Source organism: Monodon monoceros, unplaced genomic scaffold, assembly GCF_005190385.1.
Source record: "Monodon monoceros isolate NGI ecotype Baffin Bay Population unplaced genomic scaffold, NGI_Narwhal_1 Super_Scaffold_1, whole genome shotgun sequence".
In the NCBI taxonomy this organism is placed as follows: domain Eukaryota; kingdom Metazoa; phylum Chordata; class Mammalia; order Artiodactyla; family Monodontidae; genus Monodon; species Monodon monoceros.
Window position 1 is genome coordinate 49697002 of NW_021703765.1, and position 24635 is coordinate 49721636.

Genomic DNA, 24635 nt, shown 5'->3' on the forward strand with positions numbered 1-24635 from the left:
GTGGCCCTCTCCATGGGCAGTTCATATGGCTGTTGGCTTCTTCAAGGTGATCAGGAGAGCTTTTAGCTCCAGTCTGCTAAGCTGGGGTCACATAATATAATGTAATCCCAGGAGTGGTGACATCACATCACTTTTACCATAGTTTATCGGCTAGAAGTCACAGGTTGTACCTGCACTCAAGGAGAAAGGATTATACAAAGGCATGAGCACCAGGAGAAAGAGATCACCGGGGATTGTGCTGGGATCTGAGCTCTCATTTCCTCATATAAATTGGAAGTAATAGTTCTTGTCTTAAGGAAGATTGTGAATGTTCTTCTTATAGGAAAGAAACTTGGGCCTCTTCCATTTCCACCATCTTATTTTATAGACAAGGAATTGAGGCTCCAAAAGAGTAAATGGTTTGCCTGAGTTTGGTGGATGAGCTCAGAGTTGTTTATTCCCAGGTCAGCATGCTTTCTACACACTGTGATGCCTATGAAGCATCTTATTCTATTTGATGATATTTTTCACTTCAAACTTAAGCAAAATGAAATATACTTGTATGTATTGGTGGGCAGGGTAGAAGGCAGGTGCAGGTATTGCAAAGAATGCTGCATGTAAATTGTCAAGTATGGCAACTGCCATGTGCATTTGAGTTTCTGAGTGTGCTCAAGTACAAGAGCCAGTGAGTGAAAGAGAATTACTTATATTCAGGTGGAGGCTAATGCATACATTATTTCATTTAGTCATCTTAACAACTCTATAGAGCAGAAATTACTACTCTACAGATTAAAAGATAAAACAGGCTCAGTGAAGATAACAATTATTCTGGGTACTGTCAACCATCAAGTTGTGTGAAGTTTGTCATAGACTATACAGCCCTTGCCTTTTTTCCTTTTGCTATCTGAGCCTTGCTACTCCTGGTAACTTTTGGTGGGAGGAGCTCATAATAACGGATTGTCAAAACTTCTAATCCTTTTAGATGTCTGTATCTCCTGGCTTTAGTCATGTTGCCATAAATAAGCCTAGGAGGACCTACTTCATAAATGGTTTCTTGTCTGTATATTAGGTAACTGAATTTCCATATGTCTATAAATTCAGAGCATTAATGAACCACAGATAGGCTTTTAAAAATGTTGAATCCCAGTTCCTATTCTTGATCTCCTCATTTATTTTTGGGAACCACTTCTCATTTAAGGCATACTTAGCTACTTAAAGGATTGAGAGACTTAAAGTCAAGTATGAATGCCTTCACTACTGAATGTTTATAGACTATTTTTTCTCTTTTGATAATCTTGGGGGCAACACAACTTCCTGGGGGATGTAGGATTTTTTTTCACTACATAGTGCATCCTCCTAACATATCTTTGACATTAACTCCCCAAATCTTCCAACTGCAGCGTACACTTCCTGGGCACCCTAAAGCTGCTAGTTTACCGGAAGGATTAACCAAGACCCTTGCGGAACCGTTCAAGGTCACTGGGGCAGGTGCCCGCCCCGGGGCCTGAACGCGCGCTGCCAGTCCCATTTCCTTCTCCGAAATGGCACCCGCTCTCTCCCAACTCTGGGGGTTCACTCAAGCTGACTGCGACCCGGCCGAGAGAACACCATCCGCTGTCGCGGGGGTGCAAGCTTGGAAACGCGCCGCCAAGAATGTTTCTGAGTGGCAGGCGGTGGGGGGCGGACCGGGGGAAGCCGGGGCGGAGCCGGCGGAGTACGGCGTGCCGGGCTACGCCTCCCGGGGGCACTGGGCCGCGCCCGTTGGCGGAAGCCCGGCTCAGTCCGGCCGGAGACGCTCTGGTCAAGGGTCCGCGGCGGCGCCGGCGCGCCCGCTTTCGCTCCGTGCCCGCTAGCTGGCCTCCAGCCGCAGCACCCGCGCGCCGCGGTCCCCGGGCCATGCAGCGCTTAGCCATGGACCTGCGGATGCTCTCCCGGGAGCTCTCGCTCTACCTGGAGCATCAAGTCCGTATCGGTTTCTTCGGTTCGGGAGTGGGCTTATCCCTGATCCTGGGCTTCAGCTTCGCTTACGCCTGCTACTACATGAGCAGCATTGCCAAGGTGAGCCGGAGGATGGCGCGGGCGCAGGGCCGCGGGCAGCTCTCCGGGAGTGACAGCAGCAGGCGAAGCCGGAGGTGCCGCTGTCTGGGGCGAGTGTCTGGGGCCGTCCGGGGCGCCCTTTCCCCGGCATCAGATGGACGCCCTCTGAGCGCGCGGGACCCTGCTGACCTCGGCGCGGCGGCACTGCCCTGTCACCATTCGCTAACCTGGTAAAGCAGCTCCGCGATGCTCTAGCACTTCTGAGGATGACTCCCATGTGTCAACTCTCTCCATTCCCTAGAAGGGTTTAATAAACCACTGTTAAGTTCGTTGTGTTTGAATTATTTGCATCAGCCTTCCAGAAGGATATGTAATCAGATGGATCTCGCGCTAGGGACGAGTTTGCGCTTGTTTCTGGTTTACAGTTGGCAGAAACTTTGTTCTGGACACTTCACTGATACTGGCTTTCCCCACAGAAGCCCCAGTTAGTGACAGGGGGTGAAAGTTTCAGCCGCTTCCTTCAGGACCACTGTCCTGTGGTGACAGAAACGTACTACCCGACGGTCTGGTGCTGGGAGAGTCGAGGACAGACACTGCTGAGACCTTTCATCACTTCCAAGCCTCCGGTGAAGTATAGGAAGTAAGTAAAGTTCCATTTTCAGTCATTTCTTCAAAATCACAATGTTTTGCATACTCCCAGTTTTTGGTTAATACAACCTCCGGTTTAGTTAAGTATATAGAAAAGCAAGGGGGAATGAAGGTGGAAGGCACGTCTGCCACAGACACACGCAGCTGCAGGAAAATATTCAGGTGTTACCTTTCACCACTGTTGGGGGGAGGTGCTCTGATGTAAATGGTTTATTTTCTAAGATGAGAGAAGTGTTTGGGGGTTACTGTTTTTCCAATTTGTCATGCATCTATCCCTGAGGACCTAGATCCTTTGATGATATGCATTGAGCTGGCGGTGGGGGTGAGAATGATGCCAATTAATGTGGATTTTCTGTGATGGACCCCAGTAAAAGGACTTCATATTGATAAGCAAATGGGTTCTTGTGGATAATGTCCTTGAGGTGTTAAATATATGGTCCAGAATATATCAGTAACCAGGAGATTTAAATGGTGCTTATTATTAATTTTACTGAGTCATCTAGTCCCTCTAGAGTTTCTTTTGTTGCCTGGAACTTGCACTATTCGTTTGGGAAAACTCTTCAAGTTCGTAGATACTATGCGAGAAGTACTTTGAAGTGTTTAAGAAGCAAATTTTGTAAGATGCTCCGTGAGGAGACTGCATTATTGAGTCAAACGGCTAGAGCGGTGATCAGATCAGCAGTTCACTTATTCAAGATTCTCTGTTGAATTATTTGGGTGACCTCAGTCAAATAGGGGTTAAATGCTGGGTATTTCGGAGTAATGAGGAAATGATTAAGATAAATATTTGAAGTAGTTTGAAGCCCATTTTTACATACTATCTTTTACTGATCTTGCTGGAAATACTTTATTATACTAATTTCATGACATTCATGTGATGAAAGAAAGTGACGTGTGTGTTAGTGGATGCTGGAAAGAAGTTATTTTGAGAGACCAAGTAATGGCATATATATATATACAGAGAGAGAAAGAGAGAGAGAATTAGGAACTAATATTAAGACATGACTTGAAACACTGAAAGAGTATGTATGTCTTTTGTGTTATTTCTTTCAGTGAACTTATTAAAACTGCAGATGGAGGACAGATTTCACTGGACTGGTTTGATGATGATAACAGTAAGTGTTATATGGATGCCAGCACCAGACCTACTGTCTTATTGTTGCCTGGCCTCACTGGAACAAGCAAGGAATCGTATATCCTTCATATGATTCACCTTAGTGAAGAATTGGGATACAGGTACCAGTGAAAGATTTCTTCTGTTTTTCACTTAATTCGTTCTAAATGAAGCTTAAATATGTCTGCATGTTTGTTTCCGAAATACTTGTTATTTCTTGCATGGATTATGCAATCCCCTAAATTATTATTTTTCCCTGCTTCCTCCTTCCCCTCTTTTTTCAGGAAAATGCATAACTGAATCATTGCACAGGAAATAGTACTTAGGCACTCAGCAGATTTCGGTTGAATGAATGCATGAAATTAGAATCACTTAGGAATTGACATAGGACCCAGGGCTAAGAAGCAGTAGGCCACAGTGAAGGGATTGCTAGGAGAATAGCAATTACAAACCCCTGAGAGACTGCACAATGTCCCTCATGTCATACTCCACATTTGGGCTCTGGATCCACTAATCTTGCCTCATCGGCTCAGATCCCAAGTGTAAAAAATATTCAGAATCAGCTTGTAGGTCATCCTTATCTTTCCAAAGGTGATCTGTGCCTTTTCTGTCCACCTGAGTTTGCAGGTGCACATGGCTAGGGTCCAGTTAATGATGGCACAGCATTTTTAAGTAATCATTATTCAACTCAGTTACCAGATACTATTTAATTTTTGCAAGCAACTTATCAACTTTAAGTTTCTGGTTCAGTTCTAAAATTGGAAAGCAGATTCATTGTGAAAGGTACTGCTTTTCTGAGCTTCAGTCTTTTTTAGCCAATGGTAATTATTGTAGTGGAACACTCTGAGTTGTGTTTAAAGCCAAGTTGTATCTTTTCTTAAACTCAAAACACTTGTTTTGTGAAAAACTGATGTTGACTTTATATTAATAAAAACATTTTGATATAAAGAAGAAAATGCCATAATAGCTAATTCAATTTTAACGAGTTAACTCGGATCTTTTACAGATAAAGTCTGTTTTTTTCATGAGGTGACAGTCTCTTGAAAGCCTTGATATGGTGTTCCAGAATTATGGTTCCTATTAAATTTGCACTATAAGCAATAGCAGGAATTTATCATTGGATATCATTGGATACAATGTTTAAGCACCATTCAGTTAGATATGAGGCTTGATTCCAATGTTTTGCTAAAACTTAGTCATGCTCAGAAAATACAGATTATAAAGCCTTTTGTCCATATTTAAATTGCTGATTCTATACTTTGCCTGAACTGTCTCCCAAGACTTAGAAAGTGCTTTTAAAAACAATGTAGTTGACGGGGGAGGGGGGGAGGGAGAGGGATGGACTGGGAGTTTGGGGTTAGTAGATGCAAACTATTACATTTAGAATGGATAAACAACAAGGTCCTACTGTAGAGCACAGGGAACTATATCCAATCTCCCGGGATAAACCATAATGGAAAAGAATATTTAAAAAAAAAGAATGTATATATGTGTATAACTGAGTCACTTGCCTGTACAGCAGAAATTAGCACAACATTGTAAATCAATTATACTTCAATAAATAACAAAAACAAACAAACAAAACACAATGTAGCTGAAACTCAAGGACTGAATCTCATAAGCTCTAGAGTTACCGGTATGCATGACTTTTTTCCATTACTTGTAAAAGTTGCCAAATTTTATTACCATGGCTACTGTTACACTGTGCTTCAAAGCTGTAGGAAGGTTGTAGCTTCCCTAAGGGTTAAAATCTCTTCTACTGATTCAGAAATTTTATTGAGAATGTATGATAGAAGGAAGGCTCTACGCTGGGTACTGTGAGGAGATACAAAGAGCTGTGGGAAATTGTCCTTACCATAAGGAGCCTATGAGAGGGTAAGCCTGGACCAGATCACTGTCAGCTGCTTGGAGACCCAGCTTATTTGGGTTTAGGGAACTCTAACGCTGAATCATACTGGGCTTGAAGGTAGCAGAATGCATGAGTAAGCAATGACCAGTAAACTTTTCAGTGGCCTTTGGACCTATCCTCATTTGTTTTTAACTGCAAGGAATCTCTGAATCTAGGTCAGAGAGAGTTAGCTTTTGTTGTATAACAAACTCTCCCCAAACTTAGTGGCTAAAAACATTTCTGCTCACAATCTGTGGGCCAGCAATTTGGGCTGAGCTCAGCCGGGTGGTTCTTCTAGTCTTGGCCGAGATCACTCATGCATTTGTGGTCAGCAGCCTGGACAACTCTGGGTTTGGGAGCCATCAGCAGGGATGACTCTTCTCAACTCCATGTGGTCTCTCTTCCACCATCAGGCTCACCCCAAGTTCACTGGGCAGCACAGTGTTCCAAGAGTGCAAAAGTGACAGCTGCAAGGCTTCTTCAGGCCCAAGCTGAGAACTCTCACAGTGTTGCTTCTGCCATGTTGTAGTCAGGTCATGTGGGCACCCTTGAGTCAGATGGTAGGAATTTAGCCTCCACCTCTTGAGAGGAAGGGCTATTAAATGTGTTTACAATTCACCACAGACAGCTAGGTAGTTTCAAAGACCACTGATGAAAAAAATGGATCTGGAACTTTGGCACAAGGCTGTGTGGAGTCCTTAGGTTGCAAAACAGATCTAAGTCACTGATAGCCTTGCATGGGATCCAGTAGGTAACAGAGCTTGGGGAAGGCTGTATAATATGGGGGAATGTGCATGGGCTTTAGAGCCAGGTCTGGGTTCAAATGTTGGAACTTCCACTTACTGAGTGACCCTAGGCAACTAATTTTTAACTTCCCCAATGTAGCTTCTCACTTACTACAGAGTTTAAATGAATTAGAATGTGTAAAGCATTGAGCAAAATGGGTCTTTAGAAATGTTTTGTCTTCCTTCCTAGACCTTCTGTTCCCTGAGCAAAGTAGAACATTTTTTTAAAGTTTAAAGAGCAAGTATGAGCAAACCTACCTCTTGGGAAACATCTAGTTTCCTTGCAGGAATGCTTTGGTATTATGTTAATGTCTCTTATACAGTAGAGCTGCATAGGCAGCACGAGCACCCCAATATCGTGAGGGTGTACTTGCCTCAGGCCCCAGTTACTATCTTATGTGCAGTTTGAGTATGTAGGGAGGGTCATGGATTCTGTCAGTTCACCAGGGAACCATTGATGCTTTACTTGTGAGATATGATTTAGACTTTAGAGAAAACCTAACTCCTGGCATATGGACAAATGAAACATAAGGGTTTACTGTCGTTACTGTTAAGTAAATGTTTTTTCCTGTACCTAAAAACTAACAAAGACACAACACAAAACTTTTCTGTTAAGGTCCACTAATTCAAAATTAATAATGAAAGGAAACTAAGCTAAGGTTTGTTTAAGGTAATTGTGAGTAAAGGTTAAGAAGTCAAAAGTAAATGGAGTTGAGTGGGCAATACTTGGGCTGCCTTCATTGGCAGAGTACATTATGTACTTCCCTGAATAAACTTGCCCCTGAGAGGAAAAGAGAATTTGCTGAGCCACTCATTCTTCAAAATTGTATCAATCAGGTAAGTCCTTCATCTCCTGGAGGACAAGTGAAGTAAGAAAGGCCAGGAGGCCAGGAGTGCATTTAGAGAGAAGCCCTCATAGAAACCAGAGGACTGGAGAAAAAGTCATTCCCTCTAATAAGTTACACCCATATGATTGATAAAGTAGTTAGAAATCTCATCCATTTCTTCAAGATTTCTTTTTAAAAAATTCTATTCAGTAATATAGCCGAATAGATATTATTTTGTATACCAGGATAATATCCTATTTTCTTAAATCTTTTACCCATTCTCTGAATTAAGTTACAACATTTCAACTAAAGTCAGGGAGAAAAACAGTAACTCTGAAAGCATCTTAATCATCTTTTACTCTGACCTCTTTTACTGAGAGCCTTCATCTACTATTTTATTCCACCCCCAACTAATATTAAAAAAGAGTGACCCATCCAGAATTATGTACTCATAAGCTCATTGAAATCTAGGTCAGTCATTAAGTATTTTGGTATAGTAAAGTACAGTATCAGAACCTATATTCCCAAAGAGCATTTGCACAGTCTAGTGGAAGTGACAAAGAGTATTCAGTAGTAGGGAAGAAATGCATTAGAGAGGACCAGGACTGGCAACAAGTGACAGAAAACTCAAAATAACAGTGACTTAAACAAAATACAAGTTTATTTCTCTCTCACGTGAAAATCCAAGAAGGTAGATCGGGACTCTATAGTGTCAGACAACTAAGTTTCTTTTATCATGTTGCTTCATAACCTGTGGCTGCTTCAGCTCCAGCTATCACATCTGCATTCCAACACCCAAGAAAGAGAAAAAAGGGAGACTAGAGAATGTAGCCTCTCCCTTTAAGGATGCTTTCCAGCAAGTATGCGTACCGGTTTTGCTTTTGTCACCTGGGCCTGCTCTTCCTTAGCTGGAAGGGAGGTTTGGAAGTAAATCTTTATTTTGGGCAGCCATGTACCCAATTGAAATTGGGGGATTCTGTTACTGAGGAAAAAAGGGGAGGGTGGATATTGGGAGATAACTGACAGTCTCAAGCACTGACTGGTCAGAGTGTTGCAAGTGCCAGGATTCTGGACTATCAGAAGCAAGCGAGACATTTTACAGAGAGAAGAAATAGGTCAGCAGGGTCAGATGCAAACGAAAGGGCAAGGAGAATGAGGGTGGATAAAGCACAATTTGAGAAGATTCATTAGAGCAGGAGGAAGGAAGCCCAACTGCTACAGCAAAGATGACCTCAGGAGACCTCAGGAGACAAGAGCAGGAGTGGGTCACACATTTTTTGTTTGTTTGTTTTGGGTTTTGTTTTTTTTTTTTTTTTTTTGCTGTACAGCTTGCAGGATTGGAACCTGGGCCTCCTAAAGTGGAAACGCAGAGAGAGTCCTTACCACTGGACCTCCAGGGAATTCCTAGGTCACACATTTGTTAAGTTTTGACAGAGAAAGGAGAGAAACAGCAGAAGAGGGCAAAGGGATCAACTGAGGAATTTGTCAAGATTGTAGGCTTATGTTTCAAGAAATTTCATTCTTGCCACATTTACAAAAAATACTTAGAAAGCACTGATTTTCTTCTGTGGTTTGATAGGATCAAGATCTCCTATCCTTCACTGCAGAGCCCACTATTGGGCTCCATAATTTATCTTTCTGAGAGACTTGAAGTGGGAGATGATTTTAAAGAGGTTAAATTTGACTACTTTTAAATGTTCCATCCCTTTCCAGTTTGGAGTTTGGGCCTACACATTTTTTATTTAGAGGAAGTAGCACCAGTGGAGACTAAGCTTTAGGTGACGTTTAGCATTTCCTGAAGCATTAGGAGTACATTGGAGGGTCATCCAAAGACTCTTCCTGAGGGAGGAAGGAAGGGGAGGTTGAACTAAGGAAAATCAGGCAGTGAAACAAAAAAGACAAGTTTTGACTACTCTCCAATCTAAAAGCAGTATCTTAGATAAGATGTCATTTAAAATTAACACCAGAATGTTTTTATCTCAAAGTATTTTTATCATTTGTTGTTAAAATAATTTGATTTTTAAAGTTTTGAGAATGAGTCAGTTAACTGATTATTCATGAGACTGGGTAGATGAAATAATGCTAAATGTTAGAAAGCACTGAATGAAGAACTTAGCTTATTTCATGGCATTTCTGGAAAAAGTTATGGTGGATACCGACAAGTGATCCTATTCTCTAGGGAATAGAGCTGCTGGATGTTCCGCTATAAAATGATACCTTAATTGACAAACTTTCAGGGACAAAGCTCTTTTTATCAGAGCTGGCATGCACTCAAAGGGCACCCTATGTTCAGAGCACCCATCCTCTTTGGAAAAAGAGACTTTAATGTCACTAGTTTAGGCAGCGTAGTGAGCTAGTTAAGTGGATCACTGAGTCAGATCTGCCTGATTCAGATCCCAACTCTGTTACATACTACCTGTGTATCCAGGGATGAATTATTTAGTCACTCTGTCCCTCAATTTTCTCATCTGTACAGATAACTATACTTCATAGGGTTATACGGATTGTATGTAATGTATATGAAGAAGCTTAGCCCATGATGAACATTTTTTAAAGTATTAAGCTATGAAAGTTAAAGGAGTGAGTCAGGCCATTGTCTGGCTTAGAAAAGAGCCTTGCTCTTTTAGTCTGGTCAGATGGAAGTGAGGTACTTACTGTCTCAGCCCTACTACCAGGTGAGAAACCATCCCAGGAGGGCCCAGAGATAGCAGGGTGCTTGGCCAGGCAGCGGGTGGAACAGGGAGAAGGAGGGTAATGCCTTGCTAAGTTGGAGCGGCCGCTGGAATCTGCATCCTGGAACACATACATGTCTCTGACTCAGTTTTGGAAAATAAAGTTGCCAGCAGTGATCTGTGACACTGGAATAATTCCTATTAGTTCATATAATTAGTATGAACTATTTGTTCTTAAATAGGGTTTTCTGTAGGTTAGTTCAACTGGGTCTTAAGTTAACAGAAGGTACAGAAATACCAAAGAGACCTAGCTAGAATTCAAATAAGTAAGATAAAATATGAGAACATCAGAAAGCAACTGAGTAAATGTTAGGGAAAATGAGAGAGCTAACGGGAAAAAAAAGATTCCGGTAAAATGTTTTAAGAGATTGCTGAAAGAGAACTCTTGATGTTAATTGTATAATAAGGTTTTTAGCTTCCTCACATCAAAGATAACTTTGACTCTTTTTCCCCTTGTGGCCACTGGTTTTGAAATATTATGCCTAATAAATTGCATTTAATTAAATATTAACTTGTTGGTCTTTTTTTGTTTTAAATTCATAGGGCCACTTAGAGCTTATGATCAGCAAAAAATAATTAGAATTGCCATTTTTGTTTACTATAATTAAATTTAGCTTAGTTGAGTGCCTGCTGCATGATAGGCCCCATGCTAGGTGCTATACACAGGTTATCTTATTTAATATGTACTCAATTCCAAGATATGTATTATTATCCCCATTTTACCAACCAAAAACAGAACTACAGTGTTAGTAATTTCACCAAAATTAGACAGTGTGTGACAGGGTTAAGGTTCACCTGTACAGCCTTGCTGCAGAAAAATGTATGATTTCTGTTAAGCTATTTGAAAACTTGGTCATTTTTGAAAACTCTCCTTTACTACTTTTTTACACGCTTAGTCGTCTCAGGCTCCTAACTTGGGAACAACTAGCTCCTCAAATCCCATGATTGTTGCCTATCAGGATAATGTAGACCTGTAATATCATAGGACTCAGTTTTATGAGGAAAATTCAAGACAGGACAGGCAAATAAGTCATGTTTCCTACTCAGGGAATAGATTTTATAGGGAAAGAGTTGAAACAAGAGAATGAGAGAATGAGGTTCTTGAATTATGAATGTAACTTTCAGTGTTCTCCATTACCATGTGATAATCAGGAGTTGGCTATTAATACAGTCAGTAATGTATTCTTGTTAACTATGTGTTTGATTTCTGATGCTTCATATTCTAGAAGAAGGTACATGAATTATGTTTATCTGTCATAATGCCTTTATGACCTTAGTGAGGTTGGAAATGTTCAGGTATTATCATTTTTTAAAAAGAATGTGTATTATGCTGTTGGATGTAGTGTTATATAAATGTAAATTAGGTTAAGACAGTTGATAGTGTTATTGATACACTTTATACCTTTATTAATTTTTTTGTCTCATTGATGGAAAGTTGTTAAAATCAACTATGAAAAAAAAAATCAACTATGATTGTGGATTTTCTATGATTCCATTTAATTCTGTCCATTTTTGCTTCGTGTATTTGGAAACTCTGTTATTACTCACATATACATTGATGATTGTTAATCTTCCTATGAATGAACTCTTATGTCATTATGAAATGTCCTTCTTTATCTCTGGTTGTGATATCAATCTGATGTTACTGTAGCCACTCCAGCCTTCTTATGCTTACCGTTTATGTGATATATCTTTTTTATATGTTATCTTTCAAAATATCTGTGTTTATATTTAAAATGTATTGCTTGTAGACAGCATATAGTTGGGTCCTGAAGGTTTTATCCAGTCTGACAATTTCTGCCTTTTAATTAGAGTTTTTAGTTCAATCACATTTAATGTCATTATTGATATGGTAGATATAAAGTTTATCATTTTAGTATTTGTTTTCTGATTTTTGATTCCCTCATTCCCCTTTCCCTTTTCTCTCTCTTTTTGAGTCGATGAGTTGTGTCTTTTTATCAAATTTGCAAAAATTTTGGCCGTTATTTCTTCACATATTTTTTCTGCCCTATTCTCTCCTCTCTTTCTGGGACCAAAATTACATGTATGTTAGATTGATAATATACCCAAAATCAATGAAGTTCTACTCATTTTTTTCAATCTTTTTTTCTCTCTCATCTTGAGATTGGAACGGCAATTTGCAAATCCAGTGAACTTTTTATTTTAGATATTGTATTTTTTTAATCTAGATTTTCCATTTTTGATAGGTTTTATTCCTCTGCTATTTCCTTTTTTTAAAAAAATTCATTACAAGCTTATTTTCTTCTGTGTCCTTGAGTATAGTTATAATAGCTGCTTTAAATCCTCACCTATTAATTCTAACACCTGGACTGTCTCAGGATCAGTTACATTGATTATCTTATCTCTTGAGTATGGGTCATGTTTTTTCTGTTTCTTCATGGTCTAGTAATTTTAGATTTTGTTCTGGACAGTTTGAATGATCCATTGTAGAGACTCTGAATTCTATTATATATTTTTTAAAGAGTTTCTATATATTTTCTAATGACTGGTTTTTGTTTATCAGGCAGACAATTTGGGTAAACTCAAATTCAAACTCTGTCCCCTCTGTAGTAGACAGCAGCTGAAATCTCTGTCCAGTTTTTCATCCTTAATTGGACTGCTTAGAGGCTACATCACAGAAGGCTCGGTCAGACTTTGTGCCCATTTTTTAAATCCAGAATTTAGGACTCTGCCTCTATATCTCTCTCTTTTCTGAGATTTCCCCGTTTCTCTAACTTTTATAGTTGCATCAAACTCTGTTTTCTGGTTTTCAAGCCCATGAGATTGAACATTTCTACCTGACCTTTATCCATTACTGAGTAATACCAGCTGGTGCCTCCCCTCAGACAAAAAGCTGTGAAAAGAAACTCACCCAATGCCATTTTTTTCTTCCAAGTGTCAACTCCCATTTAGTTTCTGCCTGCTTTGGTTGTTCTCCATCGCCTTTATAATTTAGCAAGCACTTCTTTTTTATTCTATAGAAGGGTTGGCCCAGTAGGAGCTACCATGACATTTCTGGAAGCAGAACTTCCTTGTCATCTTTCCTTAACCTGTCATTCTGAACCCTATGCCTATTTTGATGCTAACCTATTTTTCCATCTTTATTTTCTATCGTTATCCTACTATGTAGTCATGTTTCAGCTAAAATGATGTATTTTCTCATCCCTCAGAAACTTTTATACATTCCTACCTTATATCTTTGCTCACATTGCTCCCTTCAGCCCATATTATATCTCACATTTTCCTTCTGCTGAAATCTTTACCATTTTCTGAGTCTCAGCATGAGATCTATCTGCCTTTTTCATGAACCTTTCCTAATGAATTTTGCCAATCCTAACCTCATAAAGCTTTATTATCTATACCACTCGTTGGACATTGAATCACATACTGCCTTGTGATATCACTTTTGTTGTGGTCACTCATCTGAAAGTATAATGCATTTATTTTCAACCTAATTAGATTATACTCTTCTTGAGGCCAGGAACCTTATATTTTTATTTTCTTTTTCTCCTACAAGCACTAACTCAATCTTTAATTCAGTAACTAATCTGTTTAATAAATTTTTGAATGAATGAGTCATTCTAATATTAATATTCATGTAAAAGGCCTAGAAGACAATCTGGCACGTAGTAAACACTAGTAAGTATTATCTGTTGTTATTATCTAAAATCAGCATAGTGATCTCTGAATATTCCTCTCACTCCATCCTTTGCTGATTATTATTTCTATTCATAGACTCAAAGACTTGTGGAATCTTAGAACTGGAAAATTTTTAAAGTTGTATGATAAAATCCCTTTATTCTGGTAGATCACTGGGCTTGAGCAGACTCAAGGTTATCTGTCCCATTTCACTGTAACAGTGGTTCTCAAACAAGTGGTTCTCAACAGCCCTACTACAAAGAAGTATTTGATCCAAAATGTCCGTAGTGCCCAAGGTTGAGAAATCCTGTGCTGTGGGTAGCTCTCTGCCTCTTATTTAACCTTCATTAAGTGAAAATCATCTGCTTTCCTAATTAACGTGTTCTGTTGTCATAAGAATTTCTCAATATCAGATTTTTATTTAGTATTTCCTCTCTGTATTTATATTTTCCCTGTTTTGAGAGGAAAATTTAAATAGTTAAAATATGTAGGAAAAATAAATTTTGCAGAACAATTTCCCTCCTAGACATACCCTTTAAAATTGTTTGGGAGAAACTGTAAAACTTATTTGGAGAGAGCTGTTATAAAGTTAAGAGGGGCTTATCAAATGTCTTAGGAATAGTAGGTGTTTCACAGCCTGCTCTTTTCGTTTTACTGAAGTGTCAAGTGTCCCCTGATGACGGTCAGGGCAGAAAAGGGGTTAAACGAAAGCAGCTAATTGCTTGTCGCCAACTGGAGTGGGAGAAAGGGACCAAAGGGCAGCCGTCATTCTGCCTCCCTCCATAGCTGCTCTCTGCTTCATCCTCCCTTATTTCTCTGCCTCATTCCCAAGGCTAGAGGTATATACAGTGATGACAGTTACTGATTGAACATTGTCAGAAACAAAGACCTATGGAGACTTCAGTACAGTTTCTCCTCTAGCAAGAGATAGCAGAGCTGTGTTCCACTTTTGCCGAAAGGAAAGTTACAAACATCCCAGTCTGTAATTTGGAAGAAAATCCCAGATGTATAGGCTGCTTTTTCCTGAGTTTGCAGATCATCGTTTTCTCTCCCCTCACTAATTCTGTTCCCTTCTCTCAGGGGCAGTCACATGATGGTATCTTGCCCCAGAAGCCATTTTTATCCTTATGTAGTGTTTGCACTTTGAAAGTGGTTCTTTTCTGAATGACGGGAAGCTTCGAGGTTCAAGGTCACAACTAACTTTAGCCCTGATTCCTGTTACTTAGGAGCTTATGCAAGTAAATACAAGTGGCTGTGTCTTGCCATTCTTTTTAGCAAGAAAAGATTAAAGACTAACTGACCCTACCTAACTTTTCTGCATGTTTTTATAGTATATTTAAAATCTTTCTCTGACTAGTCAATAAAATGCAATATTTCTAGCCTTTTCTCAAATCAAATTTCTGAGATATTAGAACATTTTTCTTCTTTTTTTTTTAATAGATTTAATTAATTAATTATTATTATTATTTTTTTTTTGGCTGCGTTGGGTCTTTGTTGCTATGTGCGGGCTTTCTCTAGTTGCGGCGAGCGGGGGCTACTCTTCATTGTGGTGCGAGGGCTTTTCATTGCGGTGGCTTCTCTTGTTGTGGAGCACGGGCTCTAGGTGCACGGGGTTCAGTAGTTGTGGCATGCGGGCTTCAGCAGTTGTGGCTTGCGGGCTTAGTTGCTCCACGGCATATGGGATCTTCCTGGACCAGGGCTCGAACCTGTGTCCTCTACATTGGCAGGTGGATTCTTAACCACTGCGCCACCATGGAAGCCCTGTCACATATATTCTTAATTACAGGCTTTTTGTATTTATTTCTTCTGTGTTAAATACATCATGAAAATAAAGATAATAAATGCTTTAAATACAAAAAGGGGAGGGGTTAAATTAGAACCTTAAATGGTCTTGATTGATTAGCTAAGTAGATAGACAAAACAAAATGAATTTTAATTGACATGAATATAGATTCACTAAATCAAAAAGAACCCATGCAGACACAAGTCAGGATTTTGTTTGAGGATGGCAAAAATACATATCTGGGATACATATTATGGTTGCCGGAAAGTTTTGTCAGTGCAGAATGACTGTGTAAAGGTTAGCATTGTGCTGCAACTACCATTGCTACTAATTAGCTAACTGTCGTTGTGTACTTACTGTGAGCCAGCACTGCTCTAAAGCCCTTTACGTATGACCATTGACCTAGGAGAGGCAAACGGCATTATAGGACACACAGCTAGTCTTTCCTCCCCTAGGTCAGCTGAACACCAAGCAGTAGCATAGTGGGGGCCCAACCTTCCAACCCAGATACCATGCTCCTTGCAGCTCTACCTGTAGTGATGTTTTCAACGCAGGTAAAATTCCAGTGTCTGTGTTTGCCGAGCCTTGAGGGAACAAGAGCTGTTTCTCAGGATAGGAATAGATGCTTATTAATGTTGCAAATAGAATAGGTAGAGGACATATTTTTTTTAATTTGAGGCAAAAACATTTAAGTTTGACTTGTATTCAGAATTGTTTTAATAATACTTATTGGAGGCCTACACATATACATAGGAAGTAGTTGTAAAAATTCTGCTTTTGGTAGGAAAATTTAACATCACTTTGATACACAGTTTTCTGGTTTGAACCTACATGCTGAATTTAGAGAACTAGAAATGTATTTTAGTGCATTTAATGAAATTATCAAGCATCCTCATTTCTTTGGAACAGATTTTTAAGAACCTTTCATGCTCTAAAACAGTGCCAATAAGATGATTTTTATATTATATTGTAAGAATCATGTGTAAAAATAACAAAAATTACTTTCCTGGTTTTTAGATGTGTGGTTTTTAACAACAGAGGAGTGGCAGGGGAGAATCTCTTGGTAAGTAAATTTAAATTAATCACAACAGCTTAATTTTTAAAAGAATCATTTCCAGTTTTATAACAAAAACATATTCCTTTTTATTTAAGATAGCTTATTATGTAAACAATACAAGTTCATTGTGGAAATATATGGATAAGAAAAAAAAGGAAACCCATAATTATATGACCAGGGGAATCCCCTTAGTCTATGTTCATCCAGATCTTATATTTAAATTTTAAAATGTAATATATTTCTATTTTTTAAATTAAGGCTTTATTTTATAACTTAACTTTTATACTTACCATATTTTAGCATCAATATATATTTATCTACATCATTTTTAATGCAAAACATATTTTCTTTAAAAATTAACTGGTACAAAAAAATTAACCACTACAGTAATACATTTTTAATTAAGAAATTTACTGTCGTCATGAAATGGACTGACTGCATGTTATATGCCTATTTGCCTGCCACAGTTTACATGGAGGAAATATTATTTTAAATCAGCTTTTTTTCCCTCTAACCCCTAAAGTTTTTGCTAGGATAGAAGTCCTTTCATCTCTTGGAAAATCATCACTCTATCTGATGTTAACCTGTGAGTTGGAATGAGAAATATTATACCCACTGAAATTTTCTTGAAGCTTTTCAACTGTTAGTCCCTCACCACTTTCACAGGTCAAAGGCAATTCTATCAGAATAGAAAGAAACTTTTTTTCTGGGTCATTGATAGAGAATGATATTAAGACTATAAATAATTAAGTCATGATGGAAATAAAAATTTACAATCATGTCACTGTGTCAGTACATTATGAGAATTTGGGAAAAAAAAAAGAAAAGAGCTCTTGCACTTTCCTTTATAGTAAGTTAAGTCCTGGAGAGGATCAAGAGCAACATGATTTCGAAAGCTAAAGTTATAAAGTGTTTACGGTCTCACTCAAGCGCCTCGTGAAGGTGAAGGTTCACATTTCCTTACTTAGTCCGGCCCTTTAGGAATCTTGTAGACAGGTGGTAGGTATTCTAAAGGGAAAGATTTGAACTTGTCACTCTGGCTCTGGACTAAGCAAATTGTTTTTGTGCAGCTCTTGTCTGCTGTGTGTCCTTCTAGGTGCTTCCAGGACACAAAGATGGGGAAGACATGATCTGAGGCTCTCAAGAAAATAACATGCTGCAAAGTAAAATCCATTCGGTTCCATAAAGTGAGAGATAACGATCTGTTCATTCAGCAAAGCTGTGTTGCATGCCTACTAAATCAGGCACTGTACAAGGCAATAGAGTGAGGAGTGCACACATTATTACACACAACCTGAACCCTTACTTAGGAGCTTTAACTTAAGTTTCAGGAGATGGTCAGATACATAAAAATATACACAATACAGTGTGACCACAGGAAGGTTTATTAAGGCTACAGAGCATAGAGGGAAGGAGTAACTAACTGCCCCAGGGAAGGCGGCAGAATATCGCAGTGGAGGTGAATTTGAGTTGGGTCTTGAAGGCTATGGTATTGAACCAGCAGAGGGGATAGAGGAGCTTTCTCAGCATGAAAAGCAAGGTATTAAAGAGCGTAGTAGCAAGTACTTATTTGTGGAGGGATAAAAATGATGATCATTTTATCTAATGTTTATTGAGTCCGTAGAATATATCATTATGTCTTTTTGTACTCGATGTTCAGCAATAGAAACAACCCGGTGATTTAGGTAAGTGTAGCCACCATCATCCCCATTTTCCAGATGAAGAAAATGAGGGACAAATAGGTTAAGAACTTGCTCTCACTGAGAAATTCAGAGCCAGGATTCAGACCCAGGTAGGCTGACTATGTGCTTATGTTCTTGACCATTATACTGTGCTCCCTCTCATTACTCAGGAAGTGATAGGAATTCTCCCAGAAGGGTAGGGCCAGATTTTGAAGAGTCATGTGTAGAATTCCAAGGAACCTAGTATTGAACCATTGACTTTTTTTTTTTTTAAGTTTGGTTTTATTGAGGTATAATTGACATATAAAATACCTTGGTCATGGTCATGTTTTAGAAGGAGAACCATGGCAGAAAAGTGATGGAGGGGAAGGAGGCTGGAGGCTGGGAAATCTGTTAGAAGGCAGTTATTAAAGACCTATCCAGAGTGTGAACGCAGAGGTGGGGGAGAGGAAGGGGAGAGAACAAAAATGAGGGGTATTCATGGGGCAGAAAGAATAGTATGGTGGGAAGTGAAGAGACGGGAGTCAAGGTTGGCATGTCTAGTTTTGCTGACTTGTAAAAGGCTAATACGGTGAAAGGTAATATTTGCTGAAATAGGAAATTTAGGAGAATTTACAAGCTTTTGGTGTCATCAAAATAACAAATTCAGTTTTAGATATTGAGGGTGCTTTTAGGTCATCCAGGTGGAAATTTTTCATAAACAGTTGGATGTACTAGACTGGACCTCAGAAGAGACATACAGGCTGGAGAAAGGAATGGATTATTGGTACGCAGTGGAACCAGGAGGTCAGGAGTGGGTGAGATCGCTTAGGAACCATTGGTAGAGCAAAGGATAGACTCTTAGAACACAACAAATAGGAAGGAGGAGAGAAAAAGAGGAGGAGGAAGCTTGAAAAACTTTCCACCCTGAGCATTTAAAGTTAATTGGAAATTTACTTTGAAAGAATGCAGCAACCCAGTAACTTTTACCCATAAACTTGCATAGATTTTTAAAAAATCTTCAAGAACACTTTTGGGAGATTTTACAAAGGGATGGTAATTAGATAAAAAAAATTTTTTTAACTTTTAAAGAATTCACTGAGTTCTAAGTGAGAGGATAAGAGTAGCTTGATCTCTGGCGTCTTATACAGTGCATCGGGTTGAATTCTGATGAACTGGTACCTCCAGCAAATATCTGTATCATAAAGGCTAATGCCATCTAACTTAAGAAAAAATCAGGATAGCAAATGACTAAAACATAATTATATCCTTTTAGAATAACTGTTTTTGAAAAGAAATTAAAGGGAGTAAATGAATTATAATTTACTATATACTTCTTGTAACCTAATGGATCACAAAAATGAGATGCCAATATTGATTATTAGAGCTAGGTTTGATATTTAGATCCCTTGATAGTCCTTCTTTCTGCCTTAGAGCTATAAACAGTTACTGTTTCAGACTAGAGTAACTCTATGAGTATTTATACCTTACCTTGTTCCAGAAAGGATTTAATGTAGCTCAGACCCAGAGTAAGTAAGACCTTAGGGTAGGCATAAAAAAGGATAAAAGATGAATCAGCAAAGACCAAACAGGAAGGAACCGATTCTAACTGAAATTAACCCAAAAGAGCTAGTAAAGGTTAAATGGAATTTAGGGTAAGCAGTTCTCCTAGGAGTGGAAGAAATGCAAAAGTAAAAGATTTGCTGAAATATGTTGGTGATATACTTAGAATTTATAGGGATTACTATGGCTCCTGCAGAGCAGAATAAGAAAGTAGAAAATTTCCACCACCACATTGTCCTCATTTCCAATTAGTCATTGCAGGATTGAGAGAAAGCCAGAAGCCTTGCTCACTAGGAAATGAGAAGCCTGCATGTTGCCCTTTCTGGGGCTCTGAGCTGTAGAAGACAGAGAGTCCTAGTCTCAGTAGACTGATCCTCAGATACTCCTGCAGGGTTCTTGGAGCCCTCGAAGTAGACGGTGCTTTTATTTATTTTTTTAATATTAATTTATTTGGTTGCACTGGGTCTTAGTTGTGGCAGGCGGGCTCCTTAGTTGTGGCACATGGGCTCCCTAGTTGTGGCTCACCGTCTCCTTAGTTGTGGCATGCGAACTCTTAGTTGCAGCATGGATATGGGATCTAGTTTCCTGACCAGGGATCAAACCTAGTCCCCCTGCATTGGGTGTGTGGAGTCTTAACCACTGAGCCACCAGGGAAGTCCCAATGGTACCTTTTCTTGCTCTCTGCAGATTGGTTTTCAAGACCAGGAATCCAGGAATCCAATTTATCCACAAACTCCCTAATATTAATGATTACTTTGTGAACTGTCATGTTTCCAGCTTAGTTTAGGAATGATAATCTACAAAGAACTCAGCCAAACCTGAGTTTGTTGAGCGTTACACAAGGGTCCCTCTCCTTTTGTTTATAGGATCTTGCAGACTTCTATGTCCCTAAACCCAACCAGAAAACTCTCCTAGCCACTTTGGAAAATACTCTGGCAGTTTCTCAAAAACTTAACATTGAGTTGCCGTATGATGCAGCAATTCCACTCCTAGGTATATACCCGACAAATGAAAATATATGTTCATACAATAACTTGTACACACTTACTTGTAGCATCATTATTCATAATAACCAAAAGATGGAAGGAATCAGGATGTCCATTAATGGACAAATGGATAAATAAAATGTAGTACAGCCATGCCATGGAATGTTTTTCAGCATTTTAAATGGAATAAAGTACTGACACATGCTACAATACGGATGAACCTTGAGAACATTATGCTAAGTGAAAGAGACCAGACAAAAGCTCACATATTGTGTAATTTCATTTGTACGAAATATTCTGAATAGGCAAATCTGTAGAGATGGGAAGAAAGATTAGTTGTTGCCTCGGGCGGAGGGAGGTGGGGTGACTGACTGCTAATGGTGGAAGGTTTCTTTTGGGGGTGATGAAAATGTTCTAAAATTGTGATAGTTGTACAACTCTGAATATACTAAAACACACACACACACACACACACACACACACACACACACACACACACTGAATTGTATATCTTAAATGGGTGAATTGTATGCTATGTGAATCATGTCTCATAAAGCTGTTAAAAAGAAAAGCCTCCATCAGGTACTTTCCCGTTCAAGTTAGAGCTGGTGAGGGGTCGGGGTGGGGGGGGCAACAGTGGAGCAGAAGCCAGAAAATACTTTAAAGCGGTGCTGCTCCAAATGCGGTTTGTCAGCCAACTTTCACTTCTCAAACTATCTGACACAATCCCTGACAGTATGAGGGGCTGCGAGAGAACGTAAGCCAACTTCGGCTCTGAGCACGCTGCTGAGGTGAGCGGATTATTTTTTTTCTCACAGAAATACTCTCTTGGTGAGAGAAGCAGCGTGCTGATTTATATTCTGATGCCAGCCCCTTATCTCACCCTGGACTGGCACTTTAAGTAGCTCTGCTTCAGGGATCCTCTAATCCTAAAAACCTCATTTAGTAGATGAGGACACCGCTGGAGAAGTGGGGTGACAGGCTTGACGTCATAAAGCTGATTAGTGGTCTTAGGACATGAACTTAGACTGTCCAATGTCTTTACGTTGCAGCTCTGGCTTTAAGTCAAGTCAGGCGGAAAAGAGGGTAGAGATAAAGAGGGTTTTCAAAGAGAGGGATCTTGCCTCAATCTCCAATGCCTCGGGTGGTTATTTAAGGACTCAGATCTTGAGAAATCTGCTCTTGTTTCCTACTGAGCTTTTCCACCTCGGAAGCTAATGGGGTAGGAGGGATGTAGGGCTCTTTCCCCTCCTGGGCCCTGTTTTCTGAAGGGGGCATTCACAAGGGATTAAGGACTGTAATGGTCTGAGGGAGGAGGGGCATATAGCGCATGGCCAGCCAAAGCACGGTTCAGTTGTCAGACTTTCACCTTCAGGCACTGCCTTTCCCAGACTCAGTATCTTCTTACTGAACACCACTGTGTCCCACCCAAGTCTGCCCTTTCCTGAATGCTCCCCCAAATAACCTCTCCCTCCTCCCTCTACCCATCAGAACAACCCAGGAAGGTTGTAAGCCAGATGTGGATATGAATTCATTGAATCGTATAGAATTTTCTTCTAACACTGGTAAGTCCAGTTCAGTAACATCAACTGCTGTAAGTGGTGGGTATGCAAAAGATTGTGCAATTCTCTATATTTAAACAATTTTTAAATAAAAAGAATGTTTAAGTAAATAAAGAATTTGAGGAATAGTATATTTTTTAGGAATAACAATGATAATTTTAGGAATAGCAACAGTGTAATAGCTAGCTACCATTCATCGAAGGCTTCAGCTGTGCCAGGTGTTCCTTTATGCCATGAGATGTTTAGCAATACTTCTCTGTGCACTGCAGGGAATCCCCATAGAACTAGACTTCCCTCTTCCCAAGTGACTCTAGGTAGGTTTTGTCATTCTTGTCAGTGCAGCCTCCTCCTCTCTTGGCTCAGGTCTCACCCTGTTTCTTTATTCTCTTCGAGCAGTTGGTTCTCAGCCCTGACTGCACAGTAAAAGCCTCTGGGAAGCTTTGAAAAAGTACTGATCCCTGGATGCCATCCCCCAAAGATTCTGATTCATTTGGCCTGGGCTGGAGTCCAGGTGCCTGTGTTTGTCCTAAAACTCCCCGGTGAGTCTAGTCTGCAGGCAGGGCTGAGGTGGTGGGTAGTCCCAGGCTTCCTAGGACCCTGGCCTGAGAACTCCTGCCTGCCTGGCTGACAGGCTCTAAGCCACTAACAGACTGTGCTCATTTATCAGTGTCGCTTTGTAGCATGACTGCATAAGCATGCGCCATGGCTATCCAGAACGTTAGCAGGAACACGGCATATAGGCTATCTTGGCCCCAGCATTGGCCAGGATATTTCTTGGGGCCCTTTGTTTTGTGGTTGGTTACTTTAAATAATTAACAAATTCTCAGGCAGATTTGGATACCTGGTCATTTTATATGCCTATCAATGTAGGCGAAATGATTATTCATTAAAGTGCTGGTTTTATTTACACATGCACGTACATTTGTTTTCTCTGACTCTTTGTTTAACAAACTCAGTTTCCAAAAATAAGATCAATTTTTCTAAGAATGATTTAGGTAGCTCATTAGGTACTGGACTGGGAGTGGGTGGAATGAAAGCAAAACAACACAACAACAAAAACACACTGTAGAGAGCGGTTAAAAAGCATAATTCGCCCTATTATAAAAGTATTATTCCTTTTGGGGTAGCCTACATTCACACAAGAATCACAGAGTTCATGTAAGCAGCATCTTATCAAATATTTGAGTACAGATCGTTAAATACTAGAGAGAAGACTGTAAAATGAAATATTGTAAGCTCTTGATGTTTATCAAGACATTACAATAAAGTAAATGTGAAATTTAAGTGATTTTTAAAAAGACATTTGTGTGCCTTTTTCAGTTTTATTTTTTTCTGGACAGAAAACTGAAATCTTTTTACGAGCTGGCCTTCTTCAGTATTGGATGTGTGGCAGGTATTGAGAGAAGGGTCCTGGGTTATGGCTTTTTCTGCAGATTAGCAAATTAATCTGCTCCCAGAATAGCTAGGGAAAGTCAGGCTACCTGATTAACAGGGTGAATTTTAATTTGTTTCTATACCCTCCCAAAAAATTTTTAACGAAATTTGCATTTTAATACAAATGACTTCTAAATCAGGACAAGAAAATTCTCTTTCAGAATAAGGAGAAACCGGTTTGTCTACGTTTTGGAAGTTGATTAAGGATAAATTAGATGTAGTTCATAGATAAATATAAAATATATGCTTTATTCTTTTCTCACCTATTATGTATAATTAGAATTAATTTTACTTCATCATTCTCTTCCATGCTTTTTAAAAAGTAACCTCTAAAAAGCCATTTAACAAATTACTATTGTTTCTCTCTGATCGCAGTTGCAGTTGAACAATTTGAACAATCTTGGTTTGTAATTATTGTCAAATTATTCTAACATAAAATATTGGGTTGGTCAAAAAGTTCGTTCGGGTTTGTCTGTTACATCTTATGGAAAAACAAGAATGAACTTTTTGGCCAACCCATTATTTATGCCCAAACGTCTGCTGAAGGTTACCTATCCTTTAGATTTTCTGCATTTTTCAAGAACACCTTTCCCATCCTTTTCTCACTCTAAAAGGAGCTTTCATCACCCAGCTGAATCCTGCCAGGTCTTCCTTCCTCCCTTTAGGGATTAGATGCGGCTTACTTTACCTCTGTTCTGGAAGTATGAAATAAGAGGATAGTTGCTGGTGGTATTAGCAGCCCTAGCAACTGAGAATTAACTAACATTATTTTTAATCTAAAAAGATGCTATAGGGGCTTCCCTGGTGGCGCAGTGGTTAAGAATCCGCCTGCCAATGCAGGGGACATGGGTTCAATCCCTGGTCCAGGAAGATCCCACATGCCACAGAGCAACTAAGCCCGTGCACCACAACTACTGAGCCCGAGCGCCACAACTACTGA

At 39.5% G+C, this 24635-nt stretch overlaps 1 protein-coding gene across 2 annotated transcripts in view; it reads left to right on the forward strand.

The window, feature by feature from the left end:
• Window positions 1-1759: 1759 nt before the first annotated feature.
• ABHD3 (abhydrolase domain containing 3) overlaps window positions 1760-24635 on the forward strand; it is a 37990-nt gene continuing 15114 nt past the window's right edge. The window contains exons 1-4 of one of the 2 annotated variants that reach the window (XM_029234306.1): window positions 1760-2037; window positions 2493-2656; window positions 3718-3900; window positions 16450-16495. In XM_029234306.1, coding sequence (XP_029090139.1) covers window positions 1876-2037; window positions 2493-2656; window positions 3718-3900; window positions 16450-16495 — 555 coding nt within the window. In that variant the 5' untranslated portion in view covers window positions 1760-1875. The remainder of the gene's footprint in view (window positions 2038-2492; window positions 2657-3717; window positions 3901-16449; window positions 16496-24635) is intronic. The other variant, XM_029234314.1, reaches the window with a different exon arrangement.